Raw genomic sequence first — 15650 nt, 5'->3', positions numbered from 1 at the left:
TTGAAGAACTATCTTAAAAGGGAAAAACCTCAAGGACTAAAAGCGATTCTCACACCAAAGTGAACAATGAAACATAAAGTGGTACCCAAATGCATGTGCAACAGTGCCCCCCGCCCCCAGTTTTCCCACATCTCTTTCTGTTCTACAATTAAGTAGCAATAATTAGTCTTGCAGCTACCACGTGAGTGCGCCTTTGGGTGTATGTGTGTATTACTGTGTGTACTTTTGCTAGAGAAAGAGCCAGTGCTTGAAAGCTGGCGTGAATACTGTATTCTGTTACATGTTTCCGTGCTCCATGCAATGATCCACGATTGGCGAGTGGTTGCCTTTCCCTTATTTTACTGATTGCTCCATCCAGGAATATCCATTGCTGTCATATGCTGCCTGTTCCACTATTTTCCTTCCCCTACCCTTTCACCTATGTTACTGTCTCTCTGTACTCATTTACAACTCGTTTCATTCTTTATTCTGTAATATTCCTATACTTCCTTCTCCCCTACAGTATTTGCCTTCAAAACACACATTGTCCACCCTCTGGTGTACAGTTTGAACACCAACCATTGTAACAGCCCACCCCAATAAATAGTGCCATGCTACAACTCCCTGCTTTCATGGTGACACCATCTTTTAGAATATTTAATTCCAATGTTGTTATTTAACATACTCTCCTATCCCAGCTCATGCTGCTCAATTTGACTTTTAGCTGACATGCATATTATTTACAATCTCACTGTATGATGGCACGTGTTTCTTACTGCTGGACTTATCAATTTGAAATCAAACTTCTTTGCTTGGCATCTCAGGCCATCATCCATCCTACCACAAAGAACCCTCACCTTTTACAGTTCCATCAGTCCCTCACCCTCACCAATCTAGTCCTTCATAATCCTACAATCTGAGCTCAAATCATACTTGAAAGCCTGTATTCCTTTTGCAAAATCCTTTTACTATGTTAGTCCAACCTCCTGAAAGCCACCACTGCAATTGAAACACTTCCCCTACAACAGCTGGGACAGCATTCCCAGCACTACCCGAGGCAGCTTTCCCAGCTATTCCTGGTCTCCTGCCTATGAGGGAGTATTTATAGCCATGAAAAAACCCACCAGTCGGATATAATATCGCTGTCAACCCCTCATAGCTCCCTAACCATGCCTTGCTGGCTTACTCAGTCTTCCATATAGCCAAAAACTTTATCCACATTCAGTGAAACACGCTACTCCTGAATATTTTTCTTTGGGACCCACATTGTAAACTATGTCCTATAATGACATGATTATTATGAATTTCAGCCAGCTACACTGCTCTTTAAATGGTTTTTATTTTATAAATCACTCATGATGAGACTGTTTTGACATATTTTTATCAACAGATGCTCCGTAAATTTCAGAAAGTTCCTCATATCGGTCTATGATATTAAAATCCATACCTGTAGTGGGCTGATATTCATAATAATCATGTCATTAGAGGAATGGTAATGCGTTCAGTTTAGTCAACACTTGAAACCTATTGTCTTGTTTAAATTTACTAATGACATTTTCATGATTTGGACTCACAGCAAGCATTCTCCATAACGTCAACATCTGCTTCACCTGGTCATTCTCAGCTCTCTAAGCCACCTTCTTAGATATCCATCTCCATTTCTCAGATGGCTCCATAAATATGTCTATCCACATCAGGAATAGCAACCACCAACAGCACCTCCACTTTGATAGCTGTCACCTGTTTCATATAAAAAAGTCTGTTCCATACAGCCTTTCCATCCGTGTACACCACATCTGCAGTGGAATGAAGGAGTTCTAAAAATACACCAATAACCCTACTGGACACTTTACTGAGAAACAATATCCCATCCAGCTCACCCACAAAAAATCTCCTCTGACACCAATAAATACAGTACTCCTCTGATCACATACACCATCCTAGCCTTGAAAAACCCAACCACATCGTCCACCGGGACTTGCCTTGAGATGAGGAATATCCTACTCCCAGAGTAGCATTCCACCACTCACCGAACCTACAGAATATTATTGTCTACCCCTAGTCCAATGCTACTTCCAATTCTGCATTGCAATGTGTTATTCTTGTGTTCAACCCAGGTGCAAGGTGTGTCGCACCCCCTACCTCCTGCTGCAATCCAGTCACAGGCACATCCAACCCATCAGATGTCATTGCCACCTGTGAAAATAACCATGTTATGCATCAGCTATGCTGTAATTACTGTGCAGTATTCTGTGTTGACAAGTAACCCACTGTCTACTTGCAAATGGCCACTGCCAAACTGAGGCATACCACAAACTTGAGCATCCGGTTGCTGAAAATGCTGCAGACCACAACACCAAAGACTTCAAACAAATGCTTCACTTCATCGGCCATTTGGATACTGCTTTCCAGTGCAACTTTCTCTGAAATAGGCAGAGGGGAATCCTCTCTCCAGCGTATCCTGTGCTCTCACAATCTCTCCGGCTCTCTGCTAACCTGTTCCCACTGCCTCACTTTGCCTTTTCCCTTCTCTCTTGTGTCCACACTAATTCTCCTCTGTGCAGATCACACTCTGCCTTGTCCTACCACTCTTACTACTCCCCCCCCCCCCCCTCACACCATGTGCCCCTCCTCTCTCTCTCTTTCTCCCCACCCCCCCTTTTCGACCTCTTCCTTTCTCAATTTTCATCTCCACCTTCCTTTCTTTTTCCATACTCTCCCCCCATCCCTCTCTCTTCTTACATCTCTTTTTGTCTTGTTGCACAGCTGCAGAACCATCTGTCCAAAGACCTGCCTGTTTACGGCTACCCACTCCATGCACCCTTCCCTACAGCCTCCATCATCTCAGGTACCTGCTTGTAGTAACTGAGTATCAATAATCAGTCTAGCCATGGTCATAGCCCAATGTTTGGGTGTCTGTGTGAATTTGGGTACTTTTGCTAGAAAAAGAGGTACTGCTAGAAAACTAGAGTGGATGCTGTTTTCCATTAACTGTTTCTGGGCTCCATAGATCAGTCTGCTATAGGTGAATGGTTCCCTTTCCCTTATTTTGCGTACTGCTTCCTCTAAGAATTTCTTTATTGTTAAGTATCATGTAAACTAGGTTACATTGACGGCTAATTATGAAGATAGTTGACTGTATCCAAATGACACTGGGATTACCTGGTTCTGGTGACATGTCAACTGTGTTAATAATAAACTGACTGAAAGGACTAAGAACATACAATAACAAAAATTACTAAAAAAAAAACAGAAATACACAAAAATCAAAGAATACCATTGCAGTATAAATCAAAGGGTTCCATTTGATCAGAAGATTACCAAACTGAATTTGGATTTTGTTTAGGCAAAGTATTATGACAATTACTGATAGATCTTTATTGATGTCTTAAGCATCTAATAAAAAATAACACATTTCAAAAGTTAAACTAGTTGTGTGGATCAAGGTATTTTGACCACCAGCTTCAACTGTAGTACCTCAACTGCTCCAAAATGCTTTTCTAAATAAGTGACGAAAGTACGACAAGCAATGTTCTAGTATCAGGTTATGCATGACCAGTTGATGGAAGCCACCCCATATGAAATCTACTATGTCACTGAAAATAAGAGGGGTTCTGATTTGCAAAATGTGATAGTAAGGCTGGGGATAATTTCTCAAAGAGAAAACAAATATAAAAACTTCAACAAAGTGAAGAAATCTGATAAAGTAAATACAAGTAAAAACATCTATATGGAAAGAGGTGGATAATTTCAAGCAATTTTGTGTTGTGGCCAGATGTATCTTAAGTTACATCAGAACCACTTTTATTACAAAGAACTTAGGTTATGACAGACAAAGTGGTTTTCCCTTGAAGCAGTCAAGTTGGAAAAGATGGACCAGTTGAGTTGAATATAATTGTCAATACATCTAGGGGAGGTAAATACAAATTTTTCTCCACCTTCATCAGAAAATTATTCTTAGACTGGAGGGTACAAGTGCATGGCTCAGCATTATTTATTATGTCAGAAAATTCTTAAATAGCCTAACAATAATATTTCATTGATGCAATTAACATGATTTTTGATAAAATGTAGCTGTAATAAGTAATTTCTGAGAACATTTCTCATGGAGAAACTGTGGTCTGGACAATAATACTTTAAAAATGGGCAAACACAGTCTCGACTGCAAGACATTTATTCTAATGGTAATTGGTTTTTGTCTGATTTTGACTATCCTCAGACTCTCATACTGTGATGGTAGGCAGTTGTGAATGGAGTAGGTGTTGTAACTCCATGAATGTCAATGCCACTTACTAGATGCAGCTTAATACAAAACATTCCTTGCAGTCAAGGACTTAAAGTGAAAACAGAGTCAACACATTGATAAGTTGATTAAAAAAATCCAGCAAGCCTGTTTTGCACTTAGAAATATCTTTCATTGTCTTGTTTTACAGCTAAAATAAAATCTTTATTTGTAAAATTCTGCTCATTGGTACTATATGAATTCTTTACCTTTACGTAACACAATTTTTTTCTTTAATGTGGTAGATCAGTCAGAATATGCAGATAAATTTTAAGTTAGTTTGTAGTATGCAAACAGCAGAAAATAGTTTATTTAGAGAAGCAGATTATTTTAAGTACAAGTTTCTCTGCTAATGATGTAAGTACTGGTCTATCAGTAGAATAAGGCAAACAAATTTCACAATTCATTTATTTTCCATGATAGATGGTTATTAATGGAATCAACAAAAGTATTTCATCATGGCTGCAGCTCTTGAGTACTTGTTGTTTAAATTTTCCACATCCAAAGATTTTCCTTCATTATGCTGTCTTACAAAACATGGTGTATAAATGACAATGAATGACTGCATACTCAGTCCACAGTCTGTTTTGCACTTACGGAGAGTCTCATTTCTGGCAACAATCTGCGTGTATGAAAAAGCTGAGATACATGTTAAACAGTCACCAGTGTCATAATGAAAAAGTCAAAATAATTTATACTCAATCATTGACTGTCAACATTTCAGTGCCTCAGGCAGTGTTTTCTCTTACAACCTTACCATTCAATATTAGGAGAAAAATAATAAGCATGCTTAAAATATTAATACTCAATAACATTTTTATTAATAACAGATCATCTTACAGATATGTCATAATAGTAGTATTTAATAATAATAGTAATAATAATTATTATTATTATTTATAGCACATGCATTGAAATAACATGCACTGGTTTTTTCATGCTGTCAGTGATGTGAATTCATAATTCACTGGAACAATTCCAGCACACTTCTGACCCGTACAAGTGGCAGACAAAACGTAAAAGGACTTATAATACACTGTACATAGTAAGTGGAATAAATTTAACAGTCATGTATGTAGAAATGTCAATTATGCATTGCATTCATTTAATGAAATACACATACCACTATAATGGCAATATTTTCTTTTATTTAATACTTTATAAGTTTTAGGAATCATAAAATACCATATTTCAGGCAATAAAGAACATTTATATCAATATTCACCATACATAAGAATTTTATATGTCTCAATATATTCAGCACTTACATGAAATAATTTTATTTCTGGAAGGAAACATTACAGTGTGAAAAGAGAACATTTACATTACATCTGAAGCAAAGTTCATTTATAAAAAGACAGAATAATCTTACTACATCAATTACCAAATCCCTTACCAAACTAATTCTGTGGCTCAATAAACCATATAGTCGTACAAAGTACAAAACAATGTTGTAACTAACAGACGTCTTGGAAAAATTAGTAATGTTCTGGAATGGTAAATTGTTATTCCTGAGACCATAACTGTCATTAGTAATAATGATCCTAATTCTATATAATTCCTGAAATTCCATGCATATCATTAAGTAAGTCTCAGATTGGCAATACTTTTAGTGGTTATGACTAAGATACAATCAAATCCACATGAACAGAACTGTAGTATACAGATTTCAGAATTACTTATGAAAGCACAGCATCAGTCTTAACATTTTATAAATTATGAAAAAAATTAAAACAATTCATTTACTGAAAACACACACTATAATGTTCATTAACAAAAATTGTTACAAAAAATACATAACTATCAGTTCAAAAGCGATGTGCAGTGATAATCAGTTTACTAGTAGACAGTGAGTTAGCTCAAGAATAGAAGCAACATGATATAACTTACTGCCTTAAAGATATGCTGAACTGCCATCTTTGTTGAAAAACATCTGTGGTAATCAACAACACTATTTAAGGAAATAGACAGTGTAAGGAGAACTTAAGTTCCTTTCCATCTCCATACACATTTCATTTTTGCTTTCTGTTTAGTGACAAAAACATCCACAAAATGTAGTTGGTTAAATGGTGAGCAATGCAAATGTATGCAAGCAAGGACAGATGAAGTCAGCTTCATAAGAAGTGTTTTAGTTACCAAAGAAAAGGTAAATATGTTTTAAAATGTGATGAAAGATTTTTTCATGTTTCCCTTTTCTTGCTGTTCTACTTGATAGCCCATGCTTTTGTTCTCCAGCTGAATTACTAAAAGTCATATCACTTTTCAGGCACTACTTGAACATTAAAATAATCAAAAATTCTTAAAATAGTTTATAAATGACTTGGGCATCACAGTAGCACAAATGATCTGCGTGTGTGAGTCGGCCTACTTAAAATTTCATAGCAAGCACCAGACAACATAAATCCAAATGAAAGATTAAATAAATATTTATAAAGCAGCAAGAAAAAAATAAGTAAAATATGACCAATAGGTGTGACATGTTTTGTATGGCAGGAAAGTAGCAGTCGAATTAAGTTCAAACGTAATTTATCCTCTACATTGATGTAAGTGTGGGTTTTTAGTAAAATTCTAAGAAAATTGACTTTTTGCAGCAAAAGCTAATCATGCTCCACTTTTGATTAACAATTTCAGAACACAAAATGAATTTAATTATCTTGTTTCCTTTGGAATGGAAGGTAGACAAACTATCTATTCAACTATAAATTCTTGGAAGATATATCTCAGATCAAAACAATAAACTATCCCCTCCCCCTAAATCATTGCAAAACATGTTTTATTTTAAACCGCAAATTCCTTTGATTGGCACATATATATATATATATATATATCTCAAGAAAGTTGGAAGCTATTCACTGAAAATAATTTAAAGTTAAATGTACACAAAGGTTGTTTCAGATTTTAAAAATTTCTTAGTCACAAAATTATATGAAATTCAAAATCACAGAAAAATGAATTTCAATTATTCACTCTTATATTTTTCACTTATTTTTGAAAGCTCAAAAATTATAATTATATTCAAAAAGTGTTTCACATTTATCACAAGAATTTAGTTGTAAATACATAATTAAATTACTAATTGTGGACCTCATACTTGAAAGTCACTTCATATTGTAATTAGATTGACATTCACAAATTACAGTAATTGGTAAGCTATTTCTTAAAAGTGAGCAAATACATGAACAAACACATTAAAAATCTGAATCTCTCTGTAATGAGCTGTAAATGACTACTTACATTCCAGAGATAAATATAATACTTTAAGAATAATGTTTTGGAAAATGTAACATTTTACAAAAGTAACTGCAACACTGGTAACAACAATTTCCTCACCCTCTTTGCCGCAGCCTTTGACATCTTCCTGATTCCATGACAGAAACCTTCACAATCTGCTATAATTCTTTATTTCCTTTTAGCAAATTTTGGACTACAACTCACTTTCATATGGCCCTTCAAATATATTAACAGCTGCTGTTAAGGTGGTCATGTTAGGCAGTTCAATATGACTTGTTAAACCACTGATCAATGTAAAGGAAATATTATCTGCAAAATGTAACAATAAAAAGGGCAGCATTACAATGCATACACAGATAGATAAAAATTTATTTTATTTCAGAACCAATCATTCCTTTGTCTGACAAACGGGTGTAGGAAAAGACTTGGTCATAAAGTAATTCAGAAATTCACTCAGAATTTTAGGTCCTATTGTGTCTTCCTCAAGCAGGAGCACTATGTGGCTACATAATTACTGCATGACCAGTCACTGTTCCCACAAATTATTATCTCTTGAGAGATGAAAAAGATTTTTTTTTTAAAAAGGTGATTTTTGCCCTATATTTTCATAATGTTCAAGTAGTACAGAGCCAAGATGAATATTCTTAAGTCAACAGATTCATCATATTTGGTTACTGCAAGGCAGAGTTGTGATCAATAGTAGCTTCTACATTAAGGAACTGTACAATTCTGCACTTCATGTGCTGCCCTCTGCACCACTTAATTTACACAAAACATATGGAGAAAAATAGAAAAAAAAAAAAAAAACAATAACTGATAGTAAAATCATATTCTCTCTTTTCTGCCAATGTTCTCAGTTCTGAGGGTTTGTGTAACACAGGAATTTGCTGAGTATGGGCTTGACAGATTCTTCTGTGGCGAAAGACCTTTCCTGCCAAACTACATATTATGTCAGCTATCCAGGAAACTTGACATAATTAACATCTGTGAAACTTTTGCACGTTATGTTCCTAGTGGTTCCAAATTTTAACAGTTTACATCTTGTGTACCTAATACAGAAATTGGTAAACAGCTTGTAGCCGCCTTGGATGTGGGAATGGAAAGAAGATTTGGGTTTAACGTCTATTCAGCAACAAGGTCAATAGAGATGGAGCACGAGCTCAGATTGGGGAAGGAGGCCGGCTGTGTCCTATTCAAAAGAACCATCCCAGGACTTGCATTCAGAAATTTACGGAAACCACAGAAAGCTTAAAAGCTGGATACATGGGAATTTGAACTACCATTCTCCCACATGTGATTACAGTATGTTCACTGTGCCACACTGCTCAGTGACAGGTGTGGAAATCTGCCTGAAAGCCAAGGTAAATCAATGTATGTGATAATTTTTCTAGCAAACAGAATTAGTGTCAACAGTTACCCGTTATGCACTACCTTCCATTTTTGATATATAACAACAGTACTTCATAAACAATCAAAAATTTACAAATACCTGTACATATGATAATGTATGGAACATTTACATGCAAATAAGTTTCAGTAAGCTACAATATCCGGCTGCTAAATGAAAAGCTGCAACAATAACATTAGTTAACTGTTATTTACTGACCTAAGTTCTTTTATAAATTCTCTCTCTCTCTCTCTCTCTCTCTCTGTGTGTGTGTGTGTGTGTGTGTGTGTGTGTGTGTGTGCATGCCATAATGAATAACGGAGGAGTACAAAAGTCTGACTTGAACAATCACAGCCAAAGAATTTCCTGTGCTACACCAGAAGGACAGAGATCTCCTGATGTATGAATTCAAATTTGTTCTATTTTTATGAGACTAGAAAGAGGAAGGGGCTTTTAAGTTCCATTGGGCAGGAAGGGTTAAAGATTTCAAACTTCATACTGTAATAGTTCTATTGGAAATTAAGGGCCAAAAATTACCATTATTCTATTTTTTTCATTACTAAAATAAGCTGATTCATAGATGTTTCCAATTTTCTCATTTCCCTTTAAATTTTCTCCCCTGTTACATTTATCTTTTCCTTATTCACTTCTTTATCTTCTACTCCTCTCTTTCTAACTGTTTCTTTCTTTGATGTGTTTAATGTCATCAACACTATGCTCAATAGAGATGGAGCACCTGTTCAAGGTTTACAAAGGTCAAAACAACCAAATGATCTCAAAAGAAACCATGCCGCCAGTCATTTTAAGTGGTTTAGGTATATTAAAAAAGAGGGGAAGAGACGAGCGGATAGAGAACAGAACAAAAGTCTGGATGTTTGAACATTAATTCGAACCCATGTTCATTTAAATTCAAGTACCACTATATTTTACGGAACATGTTTTATTTCTCATTCAGGTATCTGTAACGATTACATGAAGCTCTCTTCCATTCTGCCTATAACAAAACAGTTCTTATCATAAATAGCTACTTCCCAAGTTTTGTCATGTAAATATCTCTCAGAAAAAAACTCCATTAATTGTATATGACTATCTACTATAATCCCATTGACAAAAATTATTAGCAGGCATAAACGTAAAAATTATTGTACAAAGTAGGTAAAAGAACTGATATGTTTAGTACATCAGTTTTGCAAAAATAACAAAAACTGCAAAATCTGATCAAGTATCACAAGAAATGATGACTCCAGTTAAGAAACAAAGTTTTTGACATGGTACAAGTTGTTGTTGTTGTCGTCGGTCTGAAGACTAGTTTATGCAGCTCTCCACACTAGTCTATTCTGGGCAAGTCTCTTCATCTTTGCATAACTACTGCACCCTACATCCACCTGAAGCTGCATACTGAAGTCAAGCCTTGGGCACTCTACAATTTTTAAACCCCTGTCCCCCCACCCCCACACATAAACTTCTTGCCAATACCAAATTGATAATTTCTTAATGCCTCAGGAAATGCCGTATCAACCAATCCCTTCTTTTACCCCATGGGTTAACCTCCCTGGAAAACACTAATCTTAGGAAAGATGTGTTCAGAAGTCTCAAGTACAACAATACAGCTGACAGGTTCATTAAATTGAAATGCAATAATCTGACCTACAACAAATTGTATTGAGTAGAAATAACCTATTGATGGTAGTCATTAATGTACTATAGAAAAATTCTGTCACAAGAATAATATCAATCTATGCGAGCTGTACCAGCTAAATGCCATTGGTTATCAATATTGGATGTACTGTTTGAAGCTCATGGCTTAGGCGTTAGCATTGCTGTGTATACATCGCAGGATCCCAGATTCAATTCTCAGCAGGTCCAGAGATTTTTGTCACATGGGGCTGGGTGTAGTTGTTGTTCTAATCATTCCATTCTGTCTTCATCACAAAGATGTGTAAACCACCAAAGTTGCATCAAACCAAAGGACTTGTACCAGGTGGCCAAACAACACTAGATGAGGTATCCAGGCCAATAATGTCATACAATTATTTCATTTCATTGGAAGTGTTTTTAAGGAAAACAGTATTGAGCTTGAGAATACACTTGTCACCTCATAAGCTTCATAACAAGCTTATCATCAACTGAACTGGAAACTGAAACTTTGTAAAAGATTAAAATCATGTTGAACCCAGACATTAACCCTGACTCTTGTCTTTTAGGGGAAATTTTCTTCCCAAATGAACTATTCACACAATTTGCCTTTCATTTCCCTTTGGAGTGAAAGCATTATTGTAAAAATGACCTCTACGATATAGCGAAGCTATTTCTCTGCAATATCCTTCTTTCCATGAATACTACCTCCGTTATGTATGCTTAAGTTTCTGTGAAGTTTGGAAAGTGGAATAGGGGTAAAACAAAATTCGAGCTGTAAGTGTGTATCAAAAGTAGTGCCTGGTACACACAGTTGGTAGTATAATTGATACCTGCATAACTGAACACTTAGGCTTTGAGTCCTAGCCGAGTCAACAGTTTTAATCTGCCTGAAACTTTTATCAACAGCCCTGCCAACAGCTTCAAACTATTAGAGTATAAACGAGGAGACTCATAGTGAAAATATAGTCTTTACCACAGTTTCCTCTTATTTCTTGTCAGATTTCCGTTTGTTTAGTTCTTTTTTTCCTGCACTCAGGCATGCCCATAGAAATAATTACTGATAAGAGTAGACATGTTTCAGCTCCACATGTTGTCATATGAAATAGTCACCAACATTCTTTTTTGTCTCTTGCTTATTTACTGTACTTTTACAGCACAGAGAAACATTTATGCTGGTAAAAGCATGTGCTCTCTGTGAGAAATTTACAAGTTCTTTTATTTCATTACATTCTTCAGTATTTTCTGGCATAATTTTCGAAAATTATTTCCATCATTTCACATTTACTGCCTACATGGAAGATTTCCCTCATTGCTTCTTCATGAGTCTCTGTTTAAGCTTGCATAAACAGTATATAGTTTTGAATTTGTTAAAAAAAAAACTTAAACATGCCAATGTATGTACATTATTCTTTTGCTGTTGCTATGAAATGTGTTTAATTTGATAGACAGATACAATGGCGTTCTGTCACATGGGTATAGAAGATAACTCAATAACCTCATGCTTACTGCCCTGTCTCCTGTACTGCTAAACAAACCAGAATTCAGTGGAACTGACTGAAAATTAAGAGTCACCAGAAATATGTCATTTCTGTTTATTGATTCTGCTGTGGTCACAGGAAAATCAGTCCCTCCACAATAGCCTATCTCCCAGAAATACTAGAATCCCTTTCAAAATTTGTACAGTTCATGAAAGATTTTTGCAAGGCAGTGCTCAACATTTGTAGCAAGTTTAGCACATTTCTGCTGCAGATGTGAGTGTAAACATGTCTTTCATTGAAGAATGAAGTAATTTTTCAGCAAGACTGGTTGGATAACCCCTGAAAGAGACTGACTGATGTTAATCCAGAGTGTGTCCTTATATGTCACAATCCACTTTGTTATGCTACTTACACAAGGAGGATTGAATTCACACCTCTAGTCACAAATGTTGCATTATATTATTCCATATTGAATTTACAGTACTAACATGAATCTTGCACTTTTTGCAATTGTAGTAGAACATAATTTTACTTTCACTGTCTGAAGGAGTCTTACTACTTTTTTACCTTTCATCGTGTTCAGTCTCTCTCTTTGAATGCATGAAGCACATATACATGGCACAAAGTAGTAGTCTGATTGCACTGGGTTTTAGTGTGAATGGAATAACAGGATATTTGATATGAAGAAACAGCACACCAGCTGCAATAAAATAATAATTTTTAATGCAACTAGTGTGCTATTTCTTCACATTGGCATTCTTCAAAAACAGTTGCTGAAACTGATGAACAAAAATCTAAATAACAAGATTGGTCTTTGTGGTTTGCAGAGACATGTGAGGGGAAATGCGGATGTAATTGGCATTCAGTGCTACCAAAAGAAACTGCAACATTTAACTTGAACACACAATTTTGACGCTACAACTGCTACGTCACTGGCATTTGCAGAAATGGGGGGGGGGGGGGGGGGGGAGATGAAGAAGAAGGAGCAAAAAAGAAACCAGGGAAGTTGACGTGAAGTGTTCTAGATTAATTCTATATGTGTCAAAATCGCATGATGGATCCATTAGACACCTTTTAGTGTGCAGTTACCATTGTTAGCAAAATGGTTATTGCGAAGCGTGAACATGCACACTTCTTCTTTCAGTGCTTGCTCTAAGGGGATAAGCAAAAACTGGGAGTATATTTACAATATGCATGAGATATTTTTTTTGGCCGGTGAATCAATATTTTTTTCTGTCGATATATCAATAATTTTTTCCGTTGATATACCAATAATTTTTTTTTCGATTTGCTGTTAACATAATGGAATCCACTAGGTTTGTTCACATAAACCTGGGAAAGAATACTGATAGTTGTCAGGCCTCAAAAGGATTCTTAAAGTGCATGATTGTCACTATCAATAATATGCTCTGCAGTAAAATGAATGGGTGAAATGCAGTAAAATGGGACAAATTCTTAAGAGAGTAACTGACTTTTGAAGCTGGCTGCTTAATAAATATTCATCTTATCTAAACTGGACTGCTGCTTTTCAGTCTGGATGGGATTGACAGATGAAACTGAGCTGATTAAAGGAACAGCTGTAAAATGATTGCGAGTTTTGTTTTCCACACACAGCGAGATATGAAACTATGGAAAACTCAAGTTATTAAAATCATTTGACACACTGAGACCCTCTGCACACTTCGTTGCACAGTGAACCACTCATTCTGTTATATATGTGCTAAAGTAAAATGGGAGACAAGAAAACAAACACTTCATGAAAGAACAGCTCTTGAAATACCAGGAAAGCAACTACCTTCCACACAGCATGTAGTAGACCTTGGACAACAGTAATAGGCAGCCCCCCACGGTCCAGACACACACACACACACACACACACACACACACACACACATACACACACACACACACAAAATTCGGGGAGGGGGAGGGAGGGAGGGAGGGAGAGGGAGGGAGGGAGGGAGGGGCAATCTCTGTACACACATACAATTTGTAAGTGGGGTAGGAGAAGTATTTCTGACAAAGTACATATGTATCTTGAGGCATATTTCGTTAGGTGGTACTATTAATGCAGACATACTATACAGCTATAAAATAATGAACATGGTGATGATGGTGAAAGTGACTGTGGGAATGGTTATGAGCAATGATATCACTACACATAACTTAAGTTCCTTAGTCAAGAAAAATATTTGTAGGTAGAACTTACAATATACTCAGTAATCATAAAAAGGTACTTGAAATTCAAAAAACTTTGAACTACACATGTAAAAACAACATTCTTTGCCACAGGCAATAGTTGTTGCACTACATAAAACAAATTAACAATGGAATAGACACCATGCAGCAGCAAAGAAAAGCTAGTTCCTTCTTCATTGCATAAAAGTAGTAATTAACACATTTTATATAAACTTCACACAACTTTAAATTAAAAACAGTTGCACGAGATGACAAAAACACACACAATAAAACAAATCTTCACAGTTATCATAAGTTCCAACAAGTAAAATATGTGGAGTACAAGTAAGTGCTCAGTTTTATAACCACTGACTTGTTAAGTCAAAGATGTTATACTGGTACAGCTCAATGGGGATTATACAATGTCTGGAGCGACAAAAAACTAAAATGAAAGGGAGTCATCTACAGCTCATCACATAGCAATTATTCACCAAATATTAACTCAAATCTTGTTTCTCAGGAATTCATGACAGTAGTGCGACGTGAATAACCACGCCTCGTTACAGTTGCACCCTGAGCTTCGCATTCCCTACGCACCCTATCTATGATATCAGCCACCAGCTTCTCCTCACGTTCTCTTTGTTTCTTGTAGTCAGCTGCCCAGGGCACATCTATTTCAGACTTACTGCCTTTCCTGCGACTTGTCATCCCTGCATTGCCAGTGCTGCCGCTGCCGCCGCCTCCGCCACCGCCACTGCCACCAGCACCACTGCCACTGCCATCACCACTATCACTACATTCTGTAACTCCTTCTGTTCCTCCTCCTGAAGCATTCTCCTCTTCAGAATGTCTAGCAGCCAAATGACCTGCATAGCCCCTGCGTGACTTGAAGAACACATTGCAGCGGTGGCACTTCAAGAGATTCGCTGGTGATGGGACAGTGGTGGGGACATGCATCTTATACTTATGCCTATACCAATGGGTACGTGAAGGCAGAACTTCTCCACACCACTTGCAGACAACAGTCCCATCATCTTGTGGCTGATACTCCAACAGATCATGTTTGCCACGCATAGCTCCACCTCCTGCACCAATACCAAAACTCACTCCAGCTGCTACTGCAACAGCTGCCTCGGACAGCAGTTCGTCGGTGTCCGTTTCGTCACACCTTGTAACTACAATACATCCTTGGCTTTCTTCATCGGCACCTTCACTGCTCAGAAAATGTACTCCTGCTGTTGCTTCAGGTAATGTATCTTCCAGACAACTTATTTGTAATTCTTGGGATATGGCTTCGGTTTCTCGTACTGAGACATGACCACCACTGTGATGGAAGGCAGCATTATTTTTGCAGAGTTCAAAGGTAACAGATGGCTGCTCATCAATGCTCCCAATGCTGGAATCTAGCACAAAAGAAAGAAATAAGGGCATTAACAAAGACAATACCTGAATATTTGTACTCCTGAATCTAAAAGAT

The 15650-nt window shown here is 36.7% G+C and overlaps 1 protein-coding gene across 2 annotated transcripts in view; it reads right to left on the bottom strand.

The window, feature by feature from the left end:
- Positions 1 to 5387: 5387 nt before the first annotated feature.
- Positions 5388 to 15650, bottom strand: part of LOC126335506 (uncharacterized) — a 178318-nt gene continuing 168055 nt past the window's right edge. For both annotated transcript variants that reach the window (XM_049998860.1, XM_049998859.1), the window contains exon 5: positions 5388 to 15576. In XM_049998860.1, the coding sequence (XP_049854817.1) occupies positions 14690 to 15576 (887 nt within the window). In that variant the 3' untranslated portion in view covers positions 5388 to 14689. The remainder of the gene's footprint in view (positions 15577 to 15650) is intronic.

The sequence above is a fragment of the Schistocerca gregaria genome, chromosome 2 (assembly GCF_023897955.1).
Source record: "Schistocerca gregaria isolate iqSchGreg1 chromosome 2, iqSchGreg1.2, whole genome shotgun sequence".
Classification (NCBI taxonomy): Eukaryota; Metazoa; Arthropoda; class Insecta; order Orthoptera; family Acrididae; genus Schistocerca; species Schistocerca gregaria.
The sequence above is the reverse complement of the archived record's forward strand: the minus strand, read 5'-3'. Positions and strand labels throughout refer to the sequence as shown.